The sequence below is a fragment of the Canis aureus genome, chromosome 12 (assembly GCF_053574225.1).
Source record: "Canis aureus isolate CA01 chromosome 12, VMU_Caureus_v.1.0, whole genome shotgun sequence".
In the NCBI taxonomy this organism is placed as follows: domain Eukaryota; kingdom Metazoa; phylum Chordata; class Mammalia; order Carnivora; family Canidae; genus Canis; species Canis aureus.
In genome coordinates this window covers 39,669,217-39,688,161 of record NC_135622.1, presented here as the reverse complement: position 1 = coordinate 39,688,161, position 18,945 = coordinate 39,669,217, and the positions used below count along the sequence as shown (strand labels likewise).

Here is an 18,945-nt window from a genome sequence, read left to right as displayed (position 1 = left end):
AAATTATTTTCTGTTTATTTCTTTCTCATATTATAGGTAGGGTATTTACTTGAATATATATATAGGAAGATTATATTCATTATTTCATTCACCTGAAAAATATCTGAGCATCTAGTAATGTTCTAATCATTATTCTAAGCACTTTGGGTATATCAAAGAATAAGATAAATTTCCTGACTAACAAAACTATAATAAATAAGTAGAATATTTAGTTTGTTGAAAGAAAAACTGCAGCAGGATAAAGTGGATTGAGAATGCTAAAAGGGTGGAATCTCTGATGCAAAATTAAACAGGGTAGTCAGTGTGTGCCTCGTTGGGAAGGTGAAACTGAGCAAAGCCACAATATGAGACAATCAAGTATAAAAAGAGTCAAAATCCTAAGCAAGGATCATCTATGTCACTCTCACAGCATAATAAGGAGAGCATACGTCCCGAGTATCTCTTGTATCTTTATGTCAGAATAGCTTCTAAGTCTGTTCAATGATTGCACTAAGTGAGAGACAGTATTTTCTCTTCTCAACATCTTTAGTATTTCACACAGTACCAGACACACAGGAGACACCCATTAATCACTTACTACATGAAAAAAATAAATGATGACATAACCGGAAAAATTTCCCAAGGCAACTGAGAACCAAGTCTCAGAAAAATAAGATTATAACTAGAAGCCAGAAAAGAATTAAATGTCTGACATGACAACATCATAAAGCCAAAAGAAAAGTCAGTAAATTAAGTCCAAACAAAATTCCAAAGGTAAAAGTGTATTAGGCCGTAATTGGATCCAAGTAATAAGATAAATTTAAATACAATAATATCTAAATATAATAAAATCTCCTAAGTAACTAAATTTCCATTCATTGCATTTGGCTTTTAATAAAATATACAAGGTATAACCTACCTATAGTTTTAAATCCAGATTCCTTACTAAAATATTTTATCTACTTCAGATACTTCAGACTAAATATTCTTGTATATATGCCAAAAAGCTTTCAAACAGTGGTAAAGTTGATTTCAACAGATCACAGACATAAAGTCTGACAGAGTTTAAAGACAATTTAGAGACCACCTATTCCAAATCTTTCATCTTAGAGATGACAAATTGAGGACTAGAGAAGGAGATGATCTATCAAAGGTCAGAGCCAATTAGTTATATATCTGCTATATTTAATATTCTGTTTATAAGTAAAAAAAAGAAAAAAAGAAAAGAAAAACTAAGATGATTTGTAGGACTTCTTAAATATGAAAATAAGTACTATGACTTCCATACTACTTTAAGGAAAATGACAGCAGGATCAATGTCTACTATACTCCTGGGCCAGATAAGAACATAATCATATTTTTAAATTCTATATTTAAAACAACAAAATGAAACACTATTTAAGAAAATCCAAATGGCCAAGAAATATAATTAGATAATAAAACAAACTTAGAATTTGCTACCACTGTTTCTGCTTAAAAGTAAATAATGGCATTAGTATCCTGTCATCCCTAAACTTTAGACACTCCCCCAAATAGCATCTAAAACCTGTATCTAATTTTTCTTAGTCTCATTAATCAAATAAAATGAAGATAAAGGAAATTTCAACTAATAGAAAAGGGGTTATTTTTATGATCAATATTTATATGACTGTAAACTCTATTTTGCACATTTAAAGAGAGGGAAAGAATTATTTATTAGTCCACTGTATATTTCACATATTAAGTCTTGAATCACTAATCTGAAATTAAAGAAAACACCTTAGAGCATTAAAACCCCACACCTGAAAGACTTACCATTTTATCTAGATGTTCAATGGATCTATAAATCTCCCCCTGGGATTCATCATAGTAACTGTAACGGAACCTTTGACCTTGAAACAAATATCATGTACAAAATAAAATAGGGAAAAATTAGAAGCTAAAAAGAAAGCAAGCGCTTACCAAATAATTTCAGTTCTCATGGAAGGCAAAGCACAGCTTAAGCCTCTGAGAGAATCATTCCCAAGAGCCCTTGTACATAAAAATAAAAGGCGTATTTGGGAAGGTAATAAGGAAATGATATATCACCAGTGTTTTATGATGTTAAAAACTACTTCAAACTGTAGAACCTTAAAGTCACGAGCAATACAAAAGACTAAGGAAAAAAAACAGCTTAAAAGTTAGAAGCATTGTTAAACATATCATATCTGTCTATAATAGAAGGTAAACCCAAAAGAATATGATTCAAGGAAGCTTGGTTTAAGAAAACTATCTCAATTTAACAAATCAATGAAAGTTTAGCTTTTGCTGCATAAATGCAAAGATTTGGTCTCTATTACAGAAAAAAAAAAGTGCAGGTCAGAGATATATGTGGCTTCTGTGATTTTTATGACCTCAATAAAAAAAATTTCTCATCCTTGCAAAACTCTCTACTTGAAAAATGATCAATACAAGTGCCTTAAAATAGGAGGCACAAAAGGATTAAGTACGATAGATTAGGTACAATAAATAGTCCTACTCTGACAATAAAATCTCAGTAAGAGTACAAGCACAGAACATTCAATAAGTTTAGCTCTTCTCCAAGAAACAGAGCAGGTAAACTGGAAGAAGCTTGAAAAGAAGAGAGAAAACAAAAGGCTCAGGTAATAAACTTTGCTTCCTGCTACAGTCATATAAAAACCAAAAGTTAAACATATTCATTATTAAATAATTGTGGTATGTTATTCCACCGTTCACGTTGTATTTCAGATACATCTACACTTGTATTTCTGTGATGCCTATATTTCTAAGAACTCATTACTTTTATATTAGTTATTTTTAAAGGTTCACCAAAATGCATTTTAAAGGGATGAGACTATACCAGTCATGTATGTACACACTCTGTGTCTTGTGCTTCATTTTTAGAGCAAAGTTCACATATATAATTATCATCCTCACACCTGAGAAGATGGGTTCCTTTGGCAGGATAATTATGATTTTTATGTTTTATTTTACTAAAAAAAATCATAAATGATGAGCAATGCAAAATAATAAAACTCTTTTGATGCTCTTTTTTTTGAAAAAAACACATAACCATTCTCAATACTTCCTTTACTTGTTGACGTTGATGTCTTTGATGGTCATCTTTCTAGAATATACTGTATTTTCTTTTTCACATTTTAACTTTTCACATACATTAATATGTACAAATTACTCATGTAGCAGTTCTTACTTTCCCTCAAGAGTTTCTATTAAATCAGTATTACATCTTGTAATTCATGTTATCCTAGAATCAAGCAATAAGGTTCTGAGACAATTATCTGCTTTCTGAATGTAACAACCTTTTTGGTAAACATTGAGGATTACTACATCTTGCCATAACTATGTGATCCATTACAGTCCTTGCACTAAAAACATTCTTAAAGAGTGACAATTCATCATTCAATGTCCCTATGTTAAATAACTCATGAGACATTTCTTCCAAAATTTAGTCAGGTATAATTTTGTTTTTCTTTACATAATGTATACACTTACTCCTACCTAATAGTAAGAACTATATAAATTGACCCTATTTTTCCCATTTGCCACTGGCTATCAGAAGGCTCAAAGTCAAATCTAAAGCCTGTTGCAGTAACTTTACAGATTCAATTCATATGTACTAATTTTCTACTTCTATTTCAAAGTTCTTTTGATAGAATTGTCCCAAATCTTTTGTGAAATGAATGAACAATTAAATGGATAACCTTAGACAAGAAACTTTTCACTGTCAACTGTAGTAATATTCTTGGAAGCAATGAAGATGAATATTCTTTGAACCTGAATTACTTCAGGTTTATACTAACACATTCTGTTTTACTTGCTTCAGGAGATACCTGTCAGTTTTAGATGTCAATAATCCCTGTGACTGGAACATAACTGTCTAATCCAAAAACTGCTACTGTTCAGGTGGAGAGAAAAATGCATGTACTTTTTGAGAACCATCTGCTACTCAAAAGTGTTTTCTGCTGATTTCCAAGTTCAGAGCTATTGTTTCAAATAACTGAAGTTGGTCAAACCTGGCTTAATCACAGGTGAAAAGCCTAACTATATTTGGAAATGCTGCCTTGTTCATACGGGCCATTTTCAATGTCATTTTCACTTAAAAATTACTTCTGAAGTAAGAGAAAAATACATAAAATGTCTTAAATATTTTAAAATACTAAATCAACATGTGATTGAAAAAAAATGGCAAAATGCACAGGAAAAAAATGACTAAATGTTTAACATTTTGCTATCTACCACTTGCTACTCCTTAGGTAGCTACCTTGCATTTTGTAGCTAAAGAATCTAGTAGAAATCCACACTACATATAGCTACTACACTGAAAATCCACACTACATATAGCTACTACACTGAAAAAATATCTGACTTTAACAGCTCAAACTGTCTTAGAATAATCTTAAAAAAATTGTACAAGCATTTAAAAATTATTTGAGAAATTCATTCTGGTCAATATACATACATACAGAAAGCATCTAATCCAAAGTAAATAGTTTCCATCATCCTAACCTATATGTGTGTGGTGGGAGGGGGGGGAGGATGAGGGAGGATGTGTGCACGCGCACACACATGCACACGCAACTTTAGTTACACATCTCTTGGAATTTGAATGCAAAGAAAAATCTTTGTATCTAATTATTTTTTAAAAAGTTTATCAAGACTTTATTTAATGAGAAACGAAAGAAATGACAATACTAGCATAATACATTGTCCGTAAATGCACCTTTAATCAAATATTTACTGTTGATTTAAAATATATTATGATTTTTATGTAATTCACGAGCAGACATTTTGTTTTATAATGTGTCTAACATTCAGTAAAGCTTATGCATCTAAACTGAGGAAATACAGTTGCCTATGTACCTGGAGAACTGGACTTGTACACTTTCATAAGTATGAATAAAGCATATCACGTAGTAAGAGAAAATTACTTACCTGAAACTCATCCTTTCAGAAGGTACACTGGGAAAATGGATTCTCTGAGCCCCTGTTTCAACTCCAAGTATGAGCTTTCTAGCTTTAAGAGCCATTGACACTGCCCCTAGGGCAGCATAAGCTTTGGAGCTCCCCTAGTGAGTATGTCAGTAGTTTCTTCAGGTGCCTTCCCTCAGTTCTTTTCAAATTCAAAAGATGAGAGGAAAAATAACCCAAGAAAAAAAATCCTGTAAAGCAGAAACCTTACTCTTTGAGGGAAGGAGGGTAGCTCATTTGTGAATCCATTCCAGAGCACGCTTTCTGAGAAAAAGAAATACAGGTAAGTAATTTTCCCCATCTCCAAAGGTGACTGGTGATTCATGAGTGGATTCACAGAGTGCGGAGAGTAAGCTCCAGGGATGTCTGTGTGACACACGACAGTCAACTAATGAGGACACACAACAATGAATGGTACAAGAACCAACACTACTGTTTAGTACCTCCAAACACAAAGTAAACAAATATCAAATACCTCAGCATGAAGCCATACACTAGATTGCAGAAATAAACAGTGAGCTTGGAAAGTTCATCAATAGAGCCCCCAAAAGATGAGTGAACAAAACAGACTTCCAGACATACGTCCAGGAAAAACTGTACTGTTATACATTCACTTCATCACTTTAGGTTTCTAGGTTACAACATTTTCAATGATTTAACTTAACCCTCACAACAACCTGTGAGATAGATTATCAAGTCGCTCTCTACTAAGGACCTAAACTAGGGACGTTCATAATTGAAATTGTGAAAAACTATAGTCCTTTCATTCTAAACTCTCAATTATAAGGTTAAAAAATAATAATAATAATCTACCCTCCAACATGCAAAAGATCAAAACCTTAAATAGGTGAAATAAATATGTATAAAATTTGAGAAGACAAATATGAAAGCTTGGATAAGATGTATTTCAGAAATCAGCTAAGTTACACTCAAATCAATTTAAATTATTTAGAAAATAGTAGTACCCTAGTATCTAAGAGACTAACAACAGAAAGGAAAAAGAGCAGACTGTATAATCTCTTGTTAATGTATATTAAACTAGAAATCTGAATAAAGATATAAATTTATAAATATTCTGAGGAATGCCACTTTTGATAGGTGACACATACTTATAGAAATTATGTAAATCTAGACAAATATAACTTTATATGTAAAAATCCAAAATTGCTAAAGTGAGTATAATAAATTTTATTCCTATTTTTAATAAAATAATTTATCATTAACATTTACCAAGTAAATTTACTGAAGTCAATTTGCACTTAAAACCACCATAAAAGGAAAATTAAATAGAATGAATCGACTTTTTAAAAAACCAATTTCTGTTAGATCCAGTTTCATTTAGAAACTTCTTAGAAGTTAATTAGAAATTATGTTAATGAAAGCTGTCAATAATCTAAATTTGAAAATATAAATTTCAGGGAAATCAAGGAAGTACAAATATTAACAGTATATATTATATGTAAGAATAAGAGCAAAAATGAAAGTTAGGAAAACAATGAAAATTCTACCAATTAGAAAAACTAAATTAGGCCCAGTCAAAATTCTCTTATATGCAGCTATCTTATATGACAAGAAACTTGATCAGAAAAAGTAGTGATAACATAACTTAACCATAGTAAAAATATTAGCAGCAAATGTCTTTCACTTATGCCACAATCCCTGGTAGTAGTGGGAAGGGTGAAATGAGGTAGGATCATGAACTGTTACTAGGAAACATCACCCTTTTGGGCTGACTAATGAATTTTCATGTGGATTAGACTAAGGATAGAATAAAAGGCAGAAATTGAAATGGTGAAGGTTTTTTTCTGGGGGGAGTAGGGGATTCAAATAAGGGACAGAAAGAGCATAATAGAATCTAGGTCTCCACTCTCCCTTGGCTTTTCCCACCCAAAAAGAAAATTTGAGAATGTTTTAGTCTTTCTACTTTTTCTCTAATGTCTTTTTCAAGTCCACACAAAATTTAAATGGGATCTGAAAGATGAACATCTTTAAAGCAAAGCATACACACAAAAAAAGTCACTCTTGTAACAGACATTGGCTAACAAGTAAAATCAACCAGGCAAAACCTTTCCAATCACATAATAGGTCTCCCAACTGTCTCTATCACCAAATCTCTTGGTTTATTTTAAACAGAAGCTGTACATAATAGAAACAATGACTAGAAATGAAAAATGCTGTCACTGCCAGTACTCTATTCAACAAAAACAAAATTCCTCTGTATGTATCTGAGTAATTTGTCAACTGTACCATAATCAATTAAGCAATTTTTCTTCAAAAATTAGCTATTACAAATGTAATAGTGTGTTTGACAGTATAACTCGATGGAACTTTTAAGATCTCTGAGTATTTAAGGAACTAAATCCTTCCTGTGAAATTATTTAGAATTCAGGGTTAACATTACTTTGATATGGTAAAATCAATCTATACAGTATCTTTACCAAAAAACAAAACAAAACAAAACAAAAAAAAAAAACCCCCACAAAAACAAACAAACAAAAAAACAGAAGAAGAAGAAGAAAAAAACCATTAAGAAATATCCTCACAAGAAAAAGCTAGATTTTTGAAATGGATGTATATCATTCATTAATTTAGAAAAGATGACCAAAGCCACCAGAGCACGTAATTTGAGAAATATGAAAATTTCTAAGACATTTTAACCCATAACTAGCCGAAGATTCGTATTAATTCAACTAGGCATATAAAATAGAAAATGAATCTTACTTTACAAGAATGACAGTTACTATTGTAGAAGGGGAACTACCAATCTTGGAATAGTATCTAATAGTATCTATAAGTACCTTCCACTTATCTCCAGATCTTTATCAAATTTCCTAATAAGAATTAGTACAGTGCTTTCCAAAGTACAAACTAAGCACTTTATGAGTATTGTTAGTGATACTAAAAAATATAAGCACTTGGAAAAGTTCTATTACTTAACGACCAAATGTAAATATAAATATGTTTAATCTCTGGATAATTCTCATAACTAACATCTACCAACCTTTGGAAATTTTGAGTTATCATCTGTAGTTATCACCAGGAAATCTTAGCTTACAAATTTAAACACCAGAATTTTCTAGAACACTGGAGATCAAATGGCCTAAATAATTTTCTAAGAATCTAGGTAGAATATAAAAACTCATCTTTCTCTCTCAATATTATACTTAAATACAGTAGTGGACTAGAGCTTGTTTGCTTTAGAATTCATTAATGAGGTAAAAAGAATGATTTAAGAGAAAAGCATCTACTGATTTTTGTGTGGATTTATACTGTGATTGCACATGATACCAACCAGATTCTAAAGAACAATATCAGGGGAACTAATTCTCTAGATCATAAAAGTAATTTAAAGTGATTCATGGGAGCCTTAAAAGTGAAGAGGGAGGGGACACACACTTCAAGAATTTTTAATTTCTAAGACATATGGACATGCTTTATTATCAACACAAATTCACAACACTAAGAAAAATATCCTTTTTTCAATAATGATACTCCTTAGTTTTTAAGATCAACTACGACTAAACATCAGAATTTCCAAGCATCTATCTAGTCCTCAGATCTAAGTAATATACTTAAAATCCATAAAAAATAACTTCTGCCAAAGGTAGCAAACCAACTAGCCAATAGAACTGATTATTATAAAGAAACTTGAGAGTCTCTTAGGTAAGGTAGCACAGCCTAAACCAGGACTTCCCAACCTTAGCACTACGTGTTTTGGGCAGGATAATTCTTTGATGAGGAAGGCTGTTCTGTGTACTGAAGGATGTTTATTTGGCAGCTTTTCTGTACTCCACTAAATTGATGCCTAAAGCCTCCCCGCTTCCCACCCCCATCCCAAGGTAATGACCAAAAATGTCTCCAGGCATTTCCAAATGCCCCCTCATAAGACAATCAGCCCCAGATGAGAAATTAGTGCCTTAAACCAAAATACGTATCTATAAGGGAGGATGGCTCTCTTAAAAATGATTTCAAAGCCACTCAGAGAGCAAGGTAAGAGAAAATACCAGCCTAATGAGGCCAGAAAAATAGTGAGCCAGATTTGATAATCAATGCTTAAGACATATAAAAGCCAGGGCTCCCTGTATCTCACAGAGGATGTTTTTCTGGCAATTCAAGTACTCTATCTTAAAATGTACAGACTTGTGCCTTATGTTTTCTCAATAATAAAAGAAATAACTAAAGGATGAACAGATAACTGGCATCCTCAGGCCAATGAGAGAGGTCCTAAAAGGAATAGGAATCAGAAATACTCTATCCAGAACAGCAATGGATAAAGGATAGCAAACTGTATTCAAAGATTCAAAAAATAAAACTTACTGAAAGAGGCATCCACAAATGTCTTTTTATGATTTATTCACTGTGAAGTCTCCTTACTTTTTTTATTCACAATAATAACAAAAATCACGTAAGAGTTCTTACTCGTATTAGCCATTACCAGTGAAAACCACAATGCTAACAGCCAACATATTACACTCTTTGGAGGGTACCTCTAAACTGATGGCAAAAATTAAGCACCAAAGGAAAAATAGAAAGAAAAAACACTAATTACAGAAAAAGAAATGTGGAAAAGGACTGGCATAGCACACAGTGCTCTTCTACCTTCTAAAGAAGAACATTGGTTTTATCTACCAAAAACTAACTTCCGAGAATCTACCACACAACTCAACCTGGAAATAGGGGTTAAAAGATCTTAACTCCCACTAATGTAAGTAGCTAAAGCAAGGATGCCCTCACAGTGTGAATCCAATTATACCAGTCGCCTTTGGAAATGTATCCATAATCTACTATAATAATCTGATCCTTTTTAAAAGACTTTTTTATTCACTTTTAAACATTGCAGCTAAAACTTTCCAAGGAAAATGGTAAAGAACTGAAAATCAGAGCTTAGAGTGAAAAGATACCATTAACCACAAGTATATAGTATCTATCATGATATGTTAAAATCTAGAACTTACCCCAATGGCAGAAATCAGAAGAAACCACAAAGAGATTACTAGGATCCGCTAGATATTTACTGAAGAGTTTTCCGAATTCCTGTTCTTTTGACTCACTCAGAGCTCCAACCAGTACAGGAATAATGGTAAACTCATCCTTATGGCTTAAAGAAAACAGAGAAAAAAAAAAAAAAAGTCATTTAAGAAGTATAAGAATAAAAATAGTTTTCCAGTGTGTTGGCACTAAAAAGTGGAACATTTATTAATAATGGTAAGGGAAAGATACATACTGTTGAATTTTTTAGTCTATAAATTAAATGTTTAAAGAAGACCATTTAAAAATAAGAGAGATACAGAATATTAAAAATATCTATTCAAATTACAGAAATGTACAATAGTTCTTTAGATAAACAAAGCTAATTTACTACCAGGTATAATAATATCTTCAAAATAAAAATAAGCCCATCAGACCATCACCAAATCAAGTCTTCTCAACTACACATCAAAGCTACAATCATCTGCCCAACCTTTCTGCAATTTTAAAAGAGCATTAAACTCTTCCTTAATATTTTAATCCTATCCTGTTATAAATACCACCACTTCTGGCACTTTTATAAACCTGCCAAATGGGTCCCAAGTCCCTGCTCCGCTGTGTCGGGCATACTTGGACCCAAGCTCGAGCTTGCTAATAAACCCTCGTGTGTTTGCATCAGAAAAATAAAAAATAAAAAATAAAATAAAATAAAATAAAATAAACCTGCCAAATGAGACCCACAAAACTTAATCTTGGCTCCCGTAAGATACACCAACTGCACCTTGTACCTATACTAATAAACAGATATAAGACAGTTTGAAAATATAACTCAAATTTCACTGGCATCTAGGGTGGATGTAGACTTCAAGGAAGTAGGTATTAATTTCTAGCAGCAAGAAAAAGACACCACACCCACCCACAATGTTTATGACATATCCACAAGTCCCTTTTTCACTCTTCAGATTGACAGATTTATGGAAAAGGAACAGAGCAGATTAATAAAGAATAACTATGATGGGCTATAGAAACAGACGTTCATCCAAAACCTTTTAAATTTTTCATTGTAGTGAAATTTTACTTACATATATTCAATATAATTTACATTCTAAATGATCCCAGATTGGAATTTTAGAAGCGTGAATCATGTTTGTCTGACTTGTTCTGAACAGGACTTTAAAAAAAAAAAATCACCATTATAATAAATGCTTTTTAATATGATAACCTGACACTTAACTGATGTAGGACAAACAGAATTCATAAAAGGGTTTTTAAAAATACTAATTTTAAGTTTATTCCCAAAATAAGTGTTAGCCCAGCTTCATAAAGCTCAATTCAGGGCACCCGAGCGCCTCCCCCATAAGGACCCCCTTACCCTTGTCAATTGCGAAATAAACAGATCATACAGATCTCCAGTCCCTCTGCAATGCAGGGGCTTCTTGGGCAGAATCTGCATCTATGGAGTAAGAAAAAAAGAGGAAGCTGGCAGAGGAAGCTGCCATGGAATATCTCTTTCTCTCTTTCACCAGTTTGCTTAACAACTGCATGAATGAATAGGGGCTCTACAATAAGTTAAGAGTGATTATCATTTGAAAGGAAAGAATTTGACCTCTAGTAAAAACTCAAGATGATTGTTATGATTTGTTCTAACTTCCAGTACTATATAAATAAATAAACTAGGATCATCAAAGAGTCTATAAATAATTATGACATGGTAGCGATGCAGTTATATAGAGTATAAAAACCAAGAAGTCAGAAGAAATAGGTTCAAGTATCATCTCCATCATATAATAAAAGTTAAGAGGGTAGGTAAATTACTAACCTAAAAATATGTTTCCTTAACTATAAAACGATAATTGCAATATCTATTTTCTAAAACTGTTATGAAGTGAGAAACACTACTGGGAAAGTACTTTGTCAACAATTGTTGGCTTGCTGTCAAGAAATAATACATGTCTACTATTCCACAGAGCCACCAAACCATTCACTTACCCTTAGCCTCAGCTTGCAAATCTATCTATACCAAGGTAAAAGACTCATACTGCTTAGAAATCTAAGCTTTGAATCAAGATTCATCCATCTACCTCGTCATTTCTTAAAAAAAAAAAAAAATATATATATATATATATATTTTTTTTTTTTTTACTTGTTGTTCTATATTTCCACAAAGTATGAATTAGAAAAAAGAGCAATTGGGCTTTGAAATTAATATTCCTAGGTTTTAGAATTCAAGTTGTCAGGCTAGTCTTTCCTAGTCATGGAGTACAAAATCTCACCCTCAAAAAACAAATCTAAAACTTTCCCACCAAACCCCATTTTGTGCTCTAGAAATTAACCAAAGACCAAAAAAAAAAAAAAAACAAGAATAGTTTGGTCATGTAAAATAACTGAACTTCTTTGGAAGAGCAGAAGTCTGGCATTTTACCAAGAGCTGCCTCCGTCCCCCTGCGCCATTCCACCAACATGGTAAGGTTGGCTGTGAAAACCAGCAGCTTCATTGCTGAAGAGGGCTAACTTTGATTTGGAGTAGAGAGCAGAAAATTCACACCCAGCAAGAACCAGAAAAACCTGTAGCTCCTGCAGCCTGAGATTATAGTACCAGTGGAGCAAGCCATAACCTGAGCACTACCTAGAAATTTAAGAGAGATTCTGGAAAGGAGAGAGCCACAGAGGAACTGGATAAGTTCACATATTCTGAGCAGACTATTGATGTTCTCCATATAATCCCATCTGACTAGAAGGTAGCAAGCACATATGTGCAGGGGAAACCCATAAGGTCCCAAGCTCCCCCAGAATGCCAGCTAATTCTGTGTGAAAGCATGCCCAAGGGAAAGTGGAGACGTGAGAGAGACCAGCATGTCACACATCCCAGGCTGACTGGAAATCCCCATGCACAAACAGGGAGACCTGAGAACACGCAACAGAAAGGAAAGGAGGCAAGCTAGAAAAGGGCCCAAATTTTTAATATGCTCCCCAAACTATACTCAATCTACCAGCGGAGGATGAAAGCTTTACAGACTTAAGGTATTCATTCAATCACAACCTCCAACCAATCACTAGCTAAGCACTAAGCAATGTGAACATAGAGGTGAACTCTAGAAAGTCAAATTATAAGAAATTTTTAAAAGTTGAAGAAATACATCAGTAGCCACAATTTTGGGAGAGAGAAATTCTGTAGACAAGGACAACAAAGTTACTTTAAAAAAAAAAAAAAAGTGAATGAATGAAACAACCACCACTACCATCTGCAGAAAATATTTTTAAATTTTTTTAATTTTTTTATTTATTTTTTTTTTTAGAAAATTTTGATAAAATCAGAACCAAGTTGCTATAATACAAGATTTAAAAAAAGTCCAGTTTCAAGAAAAAATTATGAGCCACAGAAACAGGAAAGTGTGACACATTCTCAGGGGAAAAAAAGGGGGGTGGGGGAGTAGCTAGTAGAAGCTGTAACCATGTGGGACCAGATTTATCAAAGACTTTAAAACAATTATTATAAATATGTTCAAAAAATTCAAGGAAATTATGCTTTAAAAAGTTAAAATATGGCAATGACTAAGTAAGCAGTAAATATTAACAAAGAAATGCAAGCTATTAAAGAGAACTAAATGGAAATTTTAGAGTTGAAAAGTACAACAAATGAAATTTAAAATTTACTAGATAGTCTGAAAAGCAGATTCCATATTACAATCAGTGGAATTAAAGATAAAATAAATCATCTGACCTGTAGAAAGGGGAAAAAAGGATTGAAGAAAAATGAACAGAGCACTGGAGACTTGTAGACAACATCAAACATAGTAGGATGCATACAACAGGAGTCCCCCAAAAAAAGTTACAGTAAAAGAAAAGAAATGATGGCTGAAAATGTCCCAAATTTCATGAAAGACATTACTCTACATTTCCCAGAGACTCGATTACCCAAAGTACGATAAGCACAAAGAGATCCCCATCTAGAGATACTATAATGAAACTGATGGAAACCAAAGACAAAGAAAATTTTAAAAGCAGCAAAAGGAAAATGACTCATTACTTACAGGATATTGTTCTCAATAAATGGCACTGGATAATAATTGCATATCCATATTAAAAAAAAGTGAACTTAGACCTTTACCTCATACTATACACAAGAATTAACTCAAATTGGGTAATCGATATAACTATAAGAACTAAAATAATAAAACTTCTGGAACAGGGGTCAGCAACAATCTTTTTAAAGGGTCCATAAAGTAAATATTTGAGGTTTTCAGGGCCATACAATCTCCATAACCACTCAACTATCACTGTAAAGAGTAAGCAGCCATGGACAATATGTAAGTGAGTGAGTATGGATGGTTATATTCCAATAAAACATTTATAATAACAAGTTGTAGGCAGACGTGGTCTGCAAACTGTAGTTTGCTGATTCCTGTTCAAGAAGAGAAAATCTCTGTGACCCTGAATGAGACAAAGATTTCTTAAATATGATACCAAAAGCAAAATCCACAAAAGAGAAAAAAATGATAAAAATGAATTCATCAAAAACTTTTGCTCTTCAAGAGAGCAAAGTAACCTGTATCTAGAATATGTAAAATCTTTTACAGCTCAGAAAAAGACAAATTATCAAATTAAACTAGGGCAAGATACATGAACAGACATTTCACAAAAGAAGACATACAAATGACTAATAACCACACTGAAAAGTTGCTTAACATCATGAGTCACTGGAAAGATGCAAATTAACGCCAATTGAAGTTACACTACACATCTATCAGAATGGCTATAATAAAAAAGACTGACAATAACAGGTATTGGCCAGAATGGGAAGAAACTAGAACCCTCATACTTTGCTGGCTGAATATAAAATGGTGCCATCACTTTGGAAAATAGCTTGGCAGTTTCTAAAAGAGTTAAAACATTCAAGAGAAATGAAAATATATGTTCACATAAAGACTTGTACAAGAATGTCTATAACATTATTCCTAATAGCCAAAAATGGAAGTGATCTAAATGTCCATCAACTGGTGAAGAGATTAAATAAAACAGGATATATTCATATAATGTAATAACTATTTGGCAATAAAAAGGAATGAACTATTTTTTTAAGATTTTATTATTTATTTATTCATGAGAGACACACAGAGAGAGGCAGAGACATAGGCAGAGGGAGGAGCAGGCTCCCTGCCAGGAACCTGATGCAGGACTTGATCCCCGGACCCCAGGATCACGCCCTGAGCTGAAGGCAGATGCTCAACCACTGAGCTACCCAGGTGTCCCAATGAACTTCTGATACAACTACAACATGGATGAACCTCAAAAACAGTATGCCAAGTGAAAAGGGACAGATACAAAGGGCATTTCATATGATTCCATTTATATGAAATCTCTAGAAAATACCAATCTATAGAGACAGAGAGCAGATAAATGGTTGCTGAAGATTGAGAGTCAGAGCCAGCATTGCCCTCAAATGGACACAAAGTTTCTTTTTTGTGTATTGAAAATATTCTCAAACTAGATTGTGAGAATGAATGTATGACTCTATAAATTTATTAAAAATCAAAGAGTTGTATCCTTATGTAAATGAGTTTTATAGGATGTAAACCATATTTCAATAGGCTGTTAAAAGAAAGTCCATCTTTGCCACTTGCAAGCTGTGCTACCCTGAAGCAAGTTACCTGAAACTATCCTAAGCCTCAATTTTGTCATCTGTAAAAACAGTTGATAATACTTACCTTACTTACAAGGCTCTTATGAGTACTTCAATAATGGAGAAGAAAGTTTTATCTCTTCTTTTTCTGTCCTATACCTTAAACCATACTGCAGAAAATTAATATATCCAAGATGTGTAACAGAGTAAAAAGAACTGAAACCCCAGAACCAAGAAAGGAGCACTCATTTTAGAAACAAACAGTATTACTATGTCATCAATACCACTGAAGGTACAAAGCACTAAAGATCTACATTCTAATATTTGAGGACCTTGACTCAGGCCACAATCAGAAAGAAAAGTAAAATTTTAAGATCTAATACAAAACTAAGCTATAAGAAGGGTTAGAATGGCATTTAAGTGAGTCAGAAACTTACGGCAGGCTGGAATTGGGAAAAGAGGAATGAGAATTTTGCAGGAGAGTTAACCTAGCTAGTCTGCTGCAGCAATTTTTAGAAGGGGCTGCTTGTAAAGACTAGCCCTTGGCTTTAACAATGTTTCTTGTGTTGATTAAGGCTGTTTTATCCACTTAGGACACTGTACCAGCTTGCCTGGATTGTAAACAAAATGATAATAGCAAACACCCATTTTCCTTCTGAGAGTCTAGAATTTCAGTAGCTGGAGCTAATTACACAGGCTGAGAGTCCCTACATGACCAGCCCCCAACCAAAATCCTGGATTTTGAATCTTAAAGCAGGATTCCCTGACCAGAAACACTGCACGTGTGTTACATTGATAGAGGAAGCACGTTCCATTCAATCCACCCTATGAAAGGAAAACGTTGGAAGCCTCCACCTGGATTCCTCCAGACTCTGCCTGATGTATCCTTTTCCCTTGCTGGTCCTGTTGTGTATCCTATCTGTCCCAATAAACCAAAACCATTAATAAACTGTGAGTCCTCATAACAAATCTTCAAATGTAAAGCTGGTGGTGGAACCCTTGAAACAGGAGTTAAAGGCAAAGTGGCATAAAGGAATCATAACGGCAGAGTTTTAGGGAGGCTTATAAAAAATAATTTCTCTCATCTTTTTTTTTTAAAGATTTTATTTATTTATTCATGAGAGACCCACAGAGACAGAGACAGAGAGAGGCAGAGACACAGGCAGAGGGAGAAGCAGGCTCCATGCAGGGAGCCCGACGTGGGACTTGATCCCGGGACTCTAGGATCACGCCCTGGGCCAAAGGCAGGCACTAAACCGCTGAGCCACCCAGGGATCCCCTCTCATCTTTTTTTCTGATCAAGTTCACCATCAGACGACAGAAACATGCATATATAGACCATACAAAAGACTGTGACTCACTATAAGAACAAACTAAATCCAGAAACATCAGGCAGAACCAAAGAACTCAGGAAAGAGGAAGAGAGAGGGAAAAGGGGGAGGTAAGCTAGCTGTCAGTGACAACTAAAATTAACATTTTATAAGTCTTTGCTATTTCATCAATTAAGTGAATCTAATCAGATTATAAAAATAATTTCAAAGGTTATATACCTTTCTCAATTTCCATGTTAGTAAGAATACCAAAATAAAGGTTTTTACAAGGCCAGGCATATTTCATATTTCTTAATCATCTGAAGCAAAATAATCATATCACAAATTGGCCAAGCTTGCTATCAGAATTATAGAGAAATCTCCATATTTTATTATGAACAAGTCAACATTTCCATGCCCTATATTCTCTTAAACTTATACCTATTTCTGGCTTTACCATCTCTGATAATGGCATCTATTAGGCCTTTCACTTTTGCATGTTCTTAAAATCAAGTTACTCCCCCACATAGAAACATTTACCAAGTTCTATAGATTCTAAACGTTCAAATGTCTCCCACCATCTGCTCAATTTGCTACCCCATCCACCACTATCTTAGTTCAAAGTCCCATGATCTTTACTAAACTATATCTAACAATCTTTTCCAACGCTAATCCATCCTTCACCATACCATCACATCATCAAGCAGTAATATTTGGAATACCTGGTTCGTAGAGCATGTGACTCTTGATCTGAGTTCAAGCCCCACAATGGACGTGAAGCCTACTTAGAAAAAAAGGAGTAATATTCTTATTTCAAGTTCTAACCATATCCTTCTTTTTTTTTAAGACTTTATTTATTTATTCATGAGAGACATAGAAAGAGAGGCAGAGACATAGACAGAGGGAGAAGCAGGCTCCTCATAAGTAGCCCAATGCGGGACTCAATCCCTAGACTGGGATCACGCCCTGAGCCAAAGGCAGACACTCAACCTCTGAGCCACTCAGGCATCCCTAACCATGTCCTTCTTTTGCTGAGGAACTCTTACTAGCTCTATACCAATCAGGGAACAAAATACAAATATCTTACAATGACATTCAATGACCTCTATAAAATGGTCCCAAACCTACTGTTCCAACTTCCTTTAAAAAAGAAAAAATTTATTTATTTGACAGGGGGGTGGGGGGGGAGCATGTGTACAAGCAGGGGGAGCAGCAGGCAGAGGGAGAGGCAGAGAGAGAGGGAGAAGCAGACTCCCTTGTCCAGCAGACAGCCTAATGTGGAGCTCGATCCCAGCACCCAGGGATCATGACCTGAGCTGAACCAAAGGCAGACACTTAACCAACTGAGCCACCCAGGCGGCCCTCAACTTCCAAATCTGCCCCTCTTACTCTATGCCTCTGTAAGTCAACTTACAAATGCCTCCAAATGCCTCCAGCTCCAGGCTAGTAATATATATGCATTAAAAGCTGGTCAAGGTATAAGATAACAGGAAGTAGTAGGACTAATATCCAACTAAAAATATTCATACATATAAGAAAACTTTTTCTAGCTTTACAGGCCAAACAAAAATATCTCAGATAGATCTCAGTTACTAGGCAAACCTTTTGCAACTTCCTTAAGCCAAGGTAAATAGCTTTCTATTCTTAAGCCCTGCGTTTTCCTACTCCTAGACTTTGTACTTAGAGAACTGTTTCCTACAGAAACCTGCCCCGCTTTGTGAAAATTATAGCCATCTTCAAAGTCCACCCAAATGCTATCTCTACCACAAAGCCACATGTGTGCTCTCCTAAATATCTCTCTGCTCCCATATCCCCTTTCTCAGATCCCATAAACTCTTCAACTGCACTTAATACACTTTGAACTATGTTATATCTATTTAAGTATATTTCTTATCCTTCTTACCAGGCTATATGCTGAGGAAATACACAATGTTTGTTTATTTTTCTATTCCCCATCATTCTTTACACATAGGTTAGCACAGTTAAGAAGCTCTGTAACATTTGAAAAATGCATATTAACCAAAATTTTTAAATTTTGAGAGGAAATGTCTTAAATCACCTTAAAACCAATCAAATTTTTTACATAAATTAATTAGTAAA

General features: G+C 34.0%; 1 protein-coding gene across 1 annotated transcript in view; it reads right to left on the bottom strand.

Annotated features, from left to right (window-relative positions):
* Positions 1–18,945, bottom strand: part of MEMO1 (mediator of cell motility 1) — a 121,504-nt gene that overhangs the window by 10,370 nt on the left and 92,189 nt on the right. The window contains exons 7-8 of the mRNA XM_077843685.1: positions 9,903–10,045; positions 1,774–1,850 (exon numbers count right to left, since the gene is read on the bottom strand). Of these exons, the coding sequence (XP_077699811.1) occupies positions 1,774–1,850; positions 9,903–10,045 (220 nt within the window). The remainder of the gene's footprint in view (positions 1–1,773; positions 1,851–9,902; positions 10,046–18,945) is intronic.